General features: G+C 35.9%; 1 protein-coding gene across 1 annotated transcript in view; it reads left to right on the forward strand.

The window, feature by feature from the left end:
• The first annotated feature begins 561 nt into the window (after positions 1-561).
• LOC107595028 (electrogenic sodium bicarbonate cotransporter 4-like) overlaps positions 562-12341 on the forward strand; it is a 19587-nt gene continuing 7807 nt past the window's right edge. Inside the window, exons 1-4 of the mRNA XM_016285303.1 lie at positions 562-574; positions 4847-5074; positions 8102-8234; positions 9462-9489. Coding sequence (XP_016140789.1) covers positions 562-574; positions 4847-5074; positions 8102-8234; positions 9462-9489 — 402 coding nt within the window. The remainder of the gene's footprint in view (positions 575-4846; positions 5075-8101; positions 8235-9461; positions 9490-12341) is intronic.

Genomic DNA, 12341 nt, shown 5'->3' on the forward strand with positions numbered 1-12341 from the left:
GCTAAACTCTGAAGGAAAGTGACCTAGAAGGGCCAAGTTTGCCCACCACTGATATATAAGGTCCCTCAGTATTATCAGCAGTTTTCGCATTGCTCAATAGCTAATTACCCTCCTCCATCCCCAACTCCTCCTCTGTCAGTCGGGATTCAGCCTTCTGATTCTCCTTTGAATCAGACTAATTCTAAAAAGTGTACATAAAATTATTGAACTTTAACAATATCTGCAATACATTTATGTTGTTTCTTTTCTGTTTACCCTGGGGGATTATTGCTGCTCCCTGCTCTCATCCATGCTAGGCTGCATGGATGCGCAGGGAGTTCTTGCCCAGAACAGAACCATACCACCAATCCAAACTGTATGCTAATTGTCAATCATCTTTGATGATAGTGGTCCTGACAGAATGATTGAATATGGCCAACTCAAACAAAAGACTTAATGAAAGTCAGTGTATGACTCGACTTTTTCCATCATTCTGACACAACCTATTTAAAATGTTAGGGTTTATGTAGGGATACTCTTCCTTACGGAGTGAATAGTCAGGTTAAATGAACAGATGTGGACATGGGAGTGCACAGTGAGTCAGTAATATCCCTTAACACAGCTCTCAGTGGTCCATTTCCCTGAGTCCCAGTTATCTACTTATCGACCTTGTCACCAGTCCATAGCATTGACTCACACTTTGTGGATGTGTTAGCATGAGTGGGTGTGTCTGTGTGTGAGGGCTGATTAACTGGGAGAGGGTTACAGATTAATTCTCTAACATGTTCAGTTTTTGTCCCGTGTCCCATAGAGCTGTGCTCCTCAGTGATTTTCTGTATTGATGAGTCCTTTTTATTTGCTTTTCTCCTCTCCATCCATGCACTGCTACTGAGATCAGGTATGACTTTTACCAATCACATATTTTTATATATGAAAACAAAACTTTCTCAGTGTAGTAGCTCTTTTAAAAAAAAGGAAAATGGGACGATCCATTGAGCAGCATGAAACATGCTGTTAGGGTTATGTGACATTGCTGTAACTTATGCATGTTTTTATCTGCATTGGGTGTCTCCGCTGCCTGTGTAAATAATTGTTTGCACTTTTAGGCTTTATAACCTTGTGTTTTTGAGGTAAAATAGCATTGCTCAAATGTCATTTTACAGATATGGATTACTGTGGTTCAAGGAAGCTTTGAATGCAGTTTTTGTGTGTGTGTGATCTTTTTACAATGTTACAAAAGATTTGTATTCTATTTCAAAAAATCTATCACACTTCCCACAAAAAATATTAAGCAGCACTGTTTTAAACCTTGATAATAAGAGCTGTTTCTTGAGCACCAAATCAGCATATTAGAATGATATGTGACACTGAAGACTGGAGTAATGGTTGCTGAAAATTCAGCTTTGCAGGAAATAAATTAAAATAGAAAGCACTTATTTTAAATAGTTTATTTAAATTACTGTATTTTTGATTAAATAAATGCAGCCATGAAGACTTCTTTTAAAACTATTAAACATTCTTACCAAGCACAAATGTTTGAATTGGAGTGTGTGTAGAATAAAATTTAGAAGTAGGAGCCAAACAATTAAAAATAAGCGATGACATTTATCTGTACTCATTTTAATGCATGTGTCACAAAGCAAGACCAGACACAACAGGTAAGTGCAAAACAGGATGGTTTATTGACTGGTTAAGCATAAGAATGGAACGGGTGAGGTAAAGGCTGGTGAGTGTCAACACAGTGAATGATTCCAGGGTTCTTATCTGAGTTCAGATGATGTGTGTCTTATGCCGGTTTCGTGGAGATCGTGCAACAGATTCCAACAGAGTCGTTGGAGGATCGCGGGAGGAACAGAGGGTAAGTCTTTCTAGGAGAATTCAGTAGAGAGAGTCCAGAACAGTCCATAGGAGTGAACGGTAGACCGGACAGTGAGTGACTGTGATGTGTGTGTATTTGTAGTGTGGCTTGATTGGTGACAGCAGGGGCGGGTGATCAGAATTCAGATGACTGTGATCGGGTGATTATCCTGGATGGTGACTGAAGTGACTGTGATGAATCCCTGACAGCATGAGATAATCTGCAGATTTGATAAACAAAACACTTATTATTACTGAATCAGATTTCATTTAATATGATGAATGTATTCATGTTTTTTTTTCTTTTGCTTTACATCCTATTTAAGGGGTCGGTCCTGTGAGCAGGACCTATTGCATGCATTTTAATCACTGCTAGGTTTAGTTAGATGTTTATTTTAATAGCTGCATCCAATGAAAAGTAAAATTCCTGTTCCTGGTGAATTAACACTGACAATACTATAATCTGAGTGTTGCTCCTAAACTAATGAGCAATTGAGAGAGTGTGAAGGAAAATTTCCAGTTAACTTTTGTCAGTGTGGGTATGTTTAGACAAAAGGCGTAACGTGGGAGAGAGAGTTGGTCGCAGTAAATCGCAGTTAGCAAAAAGAAAGTAGAGTGACACATGCAGGAAGAGAGAGAGGACACTGGACCAGTGCTGTAAGTGGGTTGAGTACAAATGGGGACCCATTGATTGAGCCTGTGAGTGAAAATGGCCAACAGCGTTTCTCTTTTTCCCCCTTTCACCATTGTTCTCTCTCTCTTGCTCTGCTGGCCATCGAGTGTGAAGGACACCAATGTGACAGCTATTTATCCCGTTTGGAACCCAACAGAGCTAATGAAATGCTGCACCATGCTTTCTTATTATGATCTACAAGTTTATGCTTCCTCACTTGAGCAAGTTTATAGCTATAGTTCTGAGCTGGAACTATAGAGCAATCCTATGAATAAATGTTACAGAAGAAAAATATCATTATGATGCATAATATATTAGCTGCATTATAACTTTAGATGACCTCAGTGAATAAAAATGATCATGTTGCTTTTAATGGTGCACACATTTATCTATATACCATTCAAAAGATTGGGGTTGCTTATGTTTTTTAATGTTTTTGAAATATATATATTTATTTGATCAAAAATACAGTGCAATATTATTACAATTTACAAAACAACTTAATTTTCCTTTTAATATATTATAAAATGTTTTTTATTCCTGTGATGCAAAGCTGAATATTCAGCAGCCATTATTATAGTCTTCGGTCATATGTCACATGATCCTTCAGAAATCATTGTAATATGCTGATTTTCACATTTTCACATATTTGGTATTACACTCTTTTAAAAATAAAGGTGCTTCACGATGCCATAGACAAACCTGTTTGTCTAAATGGTTCCATTGAACCTTTAACATCTGAAGAACCTTTTTGTTTCACAAAAGGTTCTTTGTGGTGAAAGAAGGTTCTACAGTTTATAAAAAGGTAAGAAAGAGATGGTTCTTTAAAGAACCTTTGACTGAATGGTTCATTGTGGAACCAAAAATGGTTCTTCTATGGCACTGCTGTGAAGAAACCTTTCAAGCACCTTTATTTTTAAGAGTGTATCAGTGTTGAAAAGAGTTTTTTATTAATTGAATGAATTTTTATGAATATAAAGTTCAATAGAAGAGCATTTATTTTAAATAAATCTTATGTAACGTTATAAATGTATTTACTGTCACTTTTGATCAGTCTACTATTCACGATTTGAAAGGCACCATTGAAGAAATAAAGTGTCACACACATCCAGCCATTTTGCCATCTCAAAGAGATACAACAGGAGACACTGCACAAAGCACATTATGTCCAAATTAGTGAGGTTATTACTGTACCAGCAGCTAAAAATATTTTCCCTCTCACGTTCACAATTAACCAGACAGTTTTTACTCCTCCACTTCACATCTCATAAAACATACTGTACAATAAGATGAGGGATAATTATAGTTGTAATTGCAAAAGTAAGTTCCCTGAGGGACAAAATAATGTATAAAAATGAATCTTGGGGGTGTTCTCTATCTTACATACAATAATATTCAAAAGGTCTGTACATGTTTGTTTTTTTTGAGTAAAATCATAATATTACAAAATATGATTAGAATTTTAAATACATGTTTTCTGTTGTAATATATTTAAACATTTATTTAAGTAATTTATTCCTGTGAAGGCAAAGCTGAATTTTCAGCATCCATTACTCCAGTCTTCAGTGACATATGATCCTTCAGAAAACATTCTAATATGCTGATTTGGTGCTCATCAAACATTTCTTCTTATTATTAATATTGAAAACATATATTTGTGTGTAATTGTCTTTCAACAATTGCTTTGCTATAACAATTAGATTAATTATCAGTTGAGAGTAAACTTAAATAGTAGTTTCAAGTTTCAAGTTTACTTTATTTATATAGCACATTAAAAACAGCCACAAGACTGACCAAAGTGCTTCACAGTAAGAAACGGCATCATAAAATTGAGTAATACAAAAACTGCAACCAGAAAATTAAGACACAAATAGGAAATACAATTGGCAAGAATATAGTCCTAATAGGCCAATGAAAACAAATGGGTTTTTAAAAGAGACTTAAAAATAGACAGGCTACGGGCCGTTCTGATCTCCACTGGCAAGTCATTCCAAAGACGAGGCCCAATTACTGAGTAGCCTGAGCCTAGTAGGCCTATGATTTGCTTACGGCTAGATATTCTCTTTTAGTAAGTGTTTGTACTTGACAGAACTGGAAGCTTGAAGATATTATTGCAAATGAATATAGGCCATTTATCGATCCTACAATGTCAGTATTGAGGGATAATGTATCAATAGTTGAACCAGATCATGCCAATTTGGTCCCTTGGTCACATTTGCTTGATTGAGCAGACCATTTTCTATGGAGCGTGAAATTACTTTCCAAAATCAATGACATCCAAGACACTGAACAATATGTCATTAATCTTCTTACCAAAAAGTGTTCTGCCTTCCACAGACCATCAGCCTGTCTACATTGGTGTGCCAGTGCCCCGCGGTTACCGTCGCAAACGCAGGAGGAGACGTTCGTCCGTGTTGAGTCGTGATGCAGATGCCGAACGAAGACTTAGACACGACCATCACAGACACGAACACTACGATTGTGATGACAGAGACCGCTACGATCTGGAGGCGGGAGGTCTGGATCAACCAGAGCACAATCTGCCTTCAGACATCAACAGAACCAGTGAGTCCTTAATCAGCTCCGAAACAGAGCTGAAGTCATTACAATTAGTGATTTGTAAGTGTTTCCTTTATTGCATCATATGATTGAGCTGGTTGTAAACTTAAACCTTTACCAACACAGAACTTTCCACATACTTCTTTATTGCCAATATGGTGATCCAACAGACTTGTGATCCCAAAAAAAACAAAAAAAAACAGGTAGAATCAAAATGGATTCTATGCATATAGGTGCAAGAGATGGGTAACGGTTAAATTCAAATACCCTGTGAGGCAATAGACTCAAGGAAATGCATCTGAAAGTTAGAATGCAAATTCAAGGGGACTACAGGGAGCAATACCGCCATACATTTCTTTGTTTGTGTGTGTGAAATGGAGTTGTGCTGAGTTTATCGGATATACCCCACACCCTCACTCTCAATCTCGTGCTGAGCCGAGGGCAGGATAGAGCCGTCACTGCAGAATGGAAGACCATGAAAAACAATTATGGTGATGCATCTCTAAACGCATGAGAATAAACAACTTGCGGTGCATCAAAGTTTGCATTCAGCACAGAACAGAGAAATAAGCACACGTTCAAAGAAAATGCACTTTCATTTGTTACTTTTATGCTATATTAGCCTAATAACTAATAAACTTGTCATCTATAAAATAGGCCATATTTGAGGTCAAAACAACATACCATGCTACATTGTATTATTTATGAGTTCTGATTTATAAGTTACGTTCAGAATAGAGCTGATCAGTAATCCTAAAACCCAGAAGAGATTTAAAAATTAGCCATGGATTTTCTAGGGAATTTCCTAAGGGTTTTTAGAGAGGATGTTTTTGATTTATGAGGAAAATAAGCTCTTTTATGGTATACAGTCATACCTCAAACATGAATTTTAATGGATGTGTTTTTAGATGCTAGCAGGTGTTATTTTGATATTTATAGTAGTTGTTCATATTTTCAATTAGCTTTTATTTGTATATTTTCAGTTTGTATTTTAATTTTAGTTTAGGTTGTAGAATTTTTGTATGTTTACATAGATTTTTTTTTTTAATTAACCATTAACTAGCATTCACTATTCTTTTTTTATAAACAATTCCTTATTCTTTCTATCTACTTGTTATATATATATATAACAAGTATATATATATATATATATATATATATGCCTTATTTTTTAATCAATATTTAAAAACCACCGTCATTAAATCCATAGCAAATTAAGGCAACCCATGGCGAATTAGCCTTCATGATTGGCCTACAAATTAACATAATGACAAAGCAGCTCTATTATTGAAAACCTCCCATTTTTTCAGCATTATGACATAGCCTAAAAAATGCCATAAACTCCTTTGCTGCTGACATGAAAATCAATGTTATCTTCCTTCCCTCACTTATTCTCAGCTGTGAGTAATTACAACTCATCATATGCTGGAAAAAAAAAACAATAAGTAAAATTTACTTAATTTTTCTTTTGCAAGATTTTGTGCACACATATTTATTAAGTAAAATTTAAGTATGGAATTAAGTAAAATCTACTTAACTATGTTATGTAAAATTAGCAAAGGAAATAAGTCAATTTAACATGGTGGGTTAGAGTTTGATGAGTAATTTCTACTTAAGTTTACTCTGCAAATTACTCACAGTTTGAAAACTTTACTCAAAGAATGTAGCACTGAAAAAAAGCATGCTATTAAAGTATGTGGTTCACTTACAAACATGTAAGTAAGCAACAGCATGTTATCCTTTTTAAGATAGTAAGTCTACTCAACATAGTTATTACTTGAATGAACACAGAGACCTCAATACTTAGTAGAAAATGAACTCCAGATGTCACAAAACAGCAAGTTACTAAACCATAAAACACTGTAAATACAACTCGAAAACAATGTAAAATGTAAACTTATTAAGTATTCATGCCCCAGTATGATGGGAACAATGGGATCATAACTTTGATATTTACTTAGAGATTCCTTGTAAACATAATCAGTGTGAACACTTTTTATTCTTGCCTGAACTAAATTATTTAATGTAGAAATTACATTGTTTTTCTGTAGTATTTACTTCACTACAAAATCATTTTTATCAGTGCACTGCAGCTTCAATAGACATACCACCATTTGTTAGAGTAAATATTTAAAAATAAATCTTTCATTACTGAAATCAATGCTGGATTAGGCATTAATGTACTTTTTAATAGTTTGGCATTCAACTTAATTTAGTCAACAGCTTCTTAACTAATCACGTGTTAACATTTCATATTGCTGAATTATGATAGTTGGAGTTTCCATGACAGCACCACATTTAGCATGTTTGCCTCTTGCCCTTTTAATAAAGCTGTCAGTTCCTTTGTCAGCCGTGTTTAATCAGTGTTTAATTGAACATGTTTCTCTTCACATAGAGTATAATGGACTGGAGGTTTAAGGACCTTTCTCTCACATGTAAAGTTTGACTTTCATGCATGTTTCTTGGGTCTTTATTATGCAGGCACCTCATTCCACGTGTCTTCTTGAGGTATATCTTTTAGTCTTCTGGAAGCCTGTGTGTGGCCTATTTGGATGGAGGAAGAAACAGGCCAAGACGATCAAACCATAGTTGGAAATAAAGATGTACCTAACAGGTGTTAGAGCTGAGAAATGCTGAGCATTGAAATGAAAACAAATAAAGAACAGAACGACCCAGACGTTGCCACGTACTCCCTGGCATCACCTCAAACAAGCCCAGAAAAACAAGCACAGTGTGGATTCTCGTGCAGCTTCAGTCACAGCTCACAGCTTTAGTCCTCACACTGAAAATTAATGAACAATGGCTTACACTGCGCCGGTGTTCCTCCAGGCACAGTCAGCCATCACAACACCGGATCAAATAAACCCAGTGGGTGTCCTTGTTGTTTCTTCTCAACTTTTGGGCACATAATTTCATTGCGTGTGGTGCTGCACTGCACTTTTTATTTATGAAGGTCATCTCATTCTGCTATCTGACTGAGGGAAATCCAAACAGGCAAGTTTTCAATCACTTCTCTTCCTGTTCACCTCGCAGTTTCCCCAGCAGCAGAGCGACTGCGCTACATTTTGGGGGATGATGAGGAAACCATGCCCACACCCACTCTCTTCACCGAGATGGACACGCTGCAACACGAGGGTGACGAGCTGGAGTGGAGAGAATCAGCTAGGTAGAAAAACATACACACAAAGGCATCACCTATTGGAAATTTTAAATATGTATTTTATGATATTAAAATACTCCTGCCTCAGTTTAATATGCATCAGAGATTGTTAATGAACCATTAGTATGATTCATTGCTGAGCTCTGTAGCCATAAAGCTACCATGCAGGGATACTATTTTTTACTAAAATTAAAACTTTAACTGTTATAAACATATTAATTGAAATAAGGCTGAAATATAAATATTAGATTAAAAAAAACTTTAACTAAATGACAATTAAAAATGTTGCCTAGGCAACTAACTGAAATAAGTTTAAGAAATAAAATGAAGTTGAAGAGCTAAAATTAAAACTAAAAAGTGTAAGTAAAAACTAAAACTGAACTAAAATTAAAACCAAATTACACATTACTTAACCTGAATATAAATATTAAAAAAATTTGTCACAAACAAAATTGAAACTAAACATGCAATAAAAAGTAAAAATAAAAAGCCTATTTTAAAATATTAATCACACTACATAAATGATACTAAAATACTACTACTACTAATTAGTTATAGCAAATATACTGAGGTGTACCAAATGAATCAAAAAGGGAAGAATGTGATATTTATGCTTATTTCATCAGACTGCACATATATTTGTCATTTTTAACATTTATATACAGTGCTTTTTGCCCACAAAATTTTGTATAACAACAGGGACATGCTAACCAGCAACACAACAACCCCTTGGCTCATAAAAACCCATAAAAAGCTGTTTTTGATATTATCATTTTCACGAACAATGGCATTTGTTTAGAAATAATCATTATTTTTGTATTACCATTTGTTGCCTCTATAGTGCATAGATCCTCAAACCAGAGCCCTCATTTATCAAGAGTGCGTAGAAAAGGTTCTATATTTTGAACTACGAATGAAATTTAGAATGTGTGTAAGTACAAAAAAAATCCGGATTTATCAAACGTGTGCACGCGGTTCTTACGCACACCAGTAAATATTCATTGTTGATAAATCCCACGTTCTTAAGCACCATGCTCGTTCAAATTCATGGTCATTTGCATTCAGAAACGCCTCCAATGAACCATTTATGGTGGCAGCACCTCCCTTTATTATCACGTGAATGTATACGTCCTCACCGAAGTCATGGCAAAGAAAGAGGTAACGACTGACAAGCCATTCTGTGCTCTCATTAAACAGATCAGCGTGCTCTTTTAAAATGTGTTCTCTGCGCAGCACATGGTTTGCCAAATCTTCCAACAAAGCGAGATCAGCCATGACCATATAGCTATAAATCGACCTCCCAACTGTCTTTTATAGCTTTTCACACTAATTGTGCAAATGTTTAGCTTGAAATATAAAATTTTTAATTGAGTATTTACAATTAAAGGACACAGCACACATGCAGCGAGTATGATAGTGATTTTACCTGACTAGTACTCATTCACACTTTCACATGTGCTGCTGATATTAGTCAGTCAATGTTAGCTGGTCATTTTGTGTCATGATCAAAAAACAGTGATTTTTTTTTTTGTGAAAAGTTCATGTTTTGGCCAATGAAGCTTTTAGCAATTATTTAAAATGCATCTGATCAACACAATAATCTAGAAACAATGTGAATGAACACCACAACAGCTTAAGCAGCACACTGCAAAACACACAATTTATGTCACTGCCAAAACTTTTGGCCATGACTGTATATGCTAGTATGTTCATATGAATAGGTCACTGTGATTATATGTGGCTCTGCTGATCTGATGAACCATGCTTTGCCGTGGCCTGGTGTCTGGGTCAGTATTGATCTGCCATTGGGGAAACGTGCCATCTGACTGTGTGGTCCTTGTGCTAGGCTCTCACATGCAGAGGGATATCCGGGAGCTGTTGCCTGATCCCTCTGGAAAATGGTGTCATTGTCTCAGTTTGGTCTATGGGTGCACAATGTACAAGGCTATAGGGTCATTCCGTCAGAGGTCCCTGGCTCAAATTTTAAATTTTGCTATATTTTTTCTGAAGAAATATTGACATGTATAGATGAAAAGGATGAAATTGGATGAAAGCCAAAATATTAAATGTCATGGATGAATATTTACTGAGTAATCCACTATTTTGTAGAGAGGGCTCAAAATGGCAATTTTCACCTGAGCTTCAGAGCCAGATTACAAGGGGGTAAAAATGTACCCCAATGTAATATCAAGAAATAGTAAAGATATTTTAATGCCTGAGCCGGGGAAATTTCTGAAATTTGATTGATTTGAAACGGAATGACCCTATAGCCATATGTCACAAACACTCATTTATAACTGTCCTGCTTTCGTTCACTTAGATATATTATAACAGCAAGTTTTCATGAGCAAAAAGCTCTCATTAGCTGGACTAAAACAACATGATTTTGACCCTAAGACTAGACAGAGAATCCTAAACACACACAGTTTTACAGTTAATTTACAATTAGATATCAAACAGCACTTTTTCATTTTTTTAAATTGTAATGTTATTGGACATTAGTACTGTTTTTACTGTATTTTTGATCAAATTAATGTAGCCTTGGTAAGCATAAGTGGTTTCCTTCAAACCCACACAGACAAAACTTTCAAATGATAGTGTAAATCTTTAAAAAAATAACTGAACATTTATATCTAGACTTTCCCATTTAAAACTAAGCCTGATTATAGAAATAGGAAAACCTAATTTCACACCCTGAAAAGGTGTGCTTCCAAAACTATTTCAAGTTGTTTATAGAGATAGGAAAATGTAAAGCATTGCTTGGAGGAACTCCAAACTGTTATCCAAAGGTTTTTGGAATAGGCCAAAGTAGAAACACATTGAGCTTTGTCTACCAGATAAACCAGCGTAGCCTTTCTGAACTCTATTCTTGCGCATGTCTGACATACAACGTGACGATGAGACAAAATCCTTCTACATGAACATTGTAACACCGGGGGACTTGCTTTACCAGAGAGAGAGACAGGAGGAAAGCAGACAGATTAATCCAGACTGCTACTTATTCAAGGGCTTCAGATAGAATCGTTCTGTCTTCAAATTGATAAAGGCTGCAGACGTTTTAGTAATAGAGCTTAAAGGTGGGGTAAGCTATTTCTGGTAGCCAATGTTGACATTTGAAATCACCAAAACAAACACGCCCCTACCCCAAAAGGGTCTCACCCCTATTTTGATAGCTCCACCCCACACATACGTACGCAACCCAGGCAACGATTAGTTCTGTGAAACAAAGCAAAACCAATGTTACACCGTGTCTACACCGGACGCGAGCAGCGCAACAAAATACTATAGAACTAATTATAATCAGTGATGCTGTCTACACCATACATATACATATACATATACATACATATACATACATATCCATGGTCTACACTGGATGCGGCGCAGCACGACACGACAAATCCCAGACTGAAAACTGTGTTCTATTTATGACATATTGACACAAATTTCAAATGATTTTCAACTGTCACTTTGTCACGTCCAGTGTACTAGACAGACTTTAGCTGTTGCGGCGCAGACACAGTGTTACTCACCTATCAAGAAAAAACAAAGCAACCTCGGCGTCCGATCGCAGGCATTCCGCTCCTTGAGTTCTCTCCAGCCGATATTTACACGGGTCCTACTTCTTGCCTTATTGCCTTAAGCCTTCTTTTGTTCCGCAGACGTTTTCCGCTTTTGTTTTTTATCCGCCATCTCTATGATGGAACAAAAGGGTTAAATGATAGTATAAGCATTCTATGATAGAACAGAAGGGTTACATGACAACATGCGGGTTCTGTGATGGAATAGTATGGTTAAAGGTAACATAAGAGCAGAGGCGGACAGTAACTAAGTACATTTACTTGAGTATTGTACTTAAGTACACTTTTTGAGTATCTGTACTTTACTTGAGTATTATTTTTTCTGGGAACTTATGACTTTAACTTCACTACATTTGAAAGACAAATATTGTACTTTTCACTCCACTACATTTCTATCAAGGTCCTCGAAGTAGAAAGTCGTTACTATGTAGCAGCTTTGAAAGTCAGTGGGTGATTTTTTTGTTTCTCTAAAACTTGACTTTCTTTTTTTTCAGACAGTTTATCAGTAATCACTCTTGTAGGGCTACATGAA

Source organism: Sinocyclocheilus grahami, unplaced genomic scaffold, assembly GCF_001515645.1.
Source record: "Sinocyclocheilus grahami isolate Dianchi unplaced genomic scaffold, SAMN03320097.WGS_v1.1 scaffold195.1, whole genome shotgun sequence".
Taxonomy (NCBI): Eukaryota; Metazoa; Chordata; class Actinopteri; order Cypriniformes; family Cyprinidae; genus Sinocyclocheilus; species Sinocyclocheilus grahami.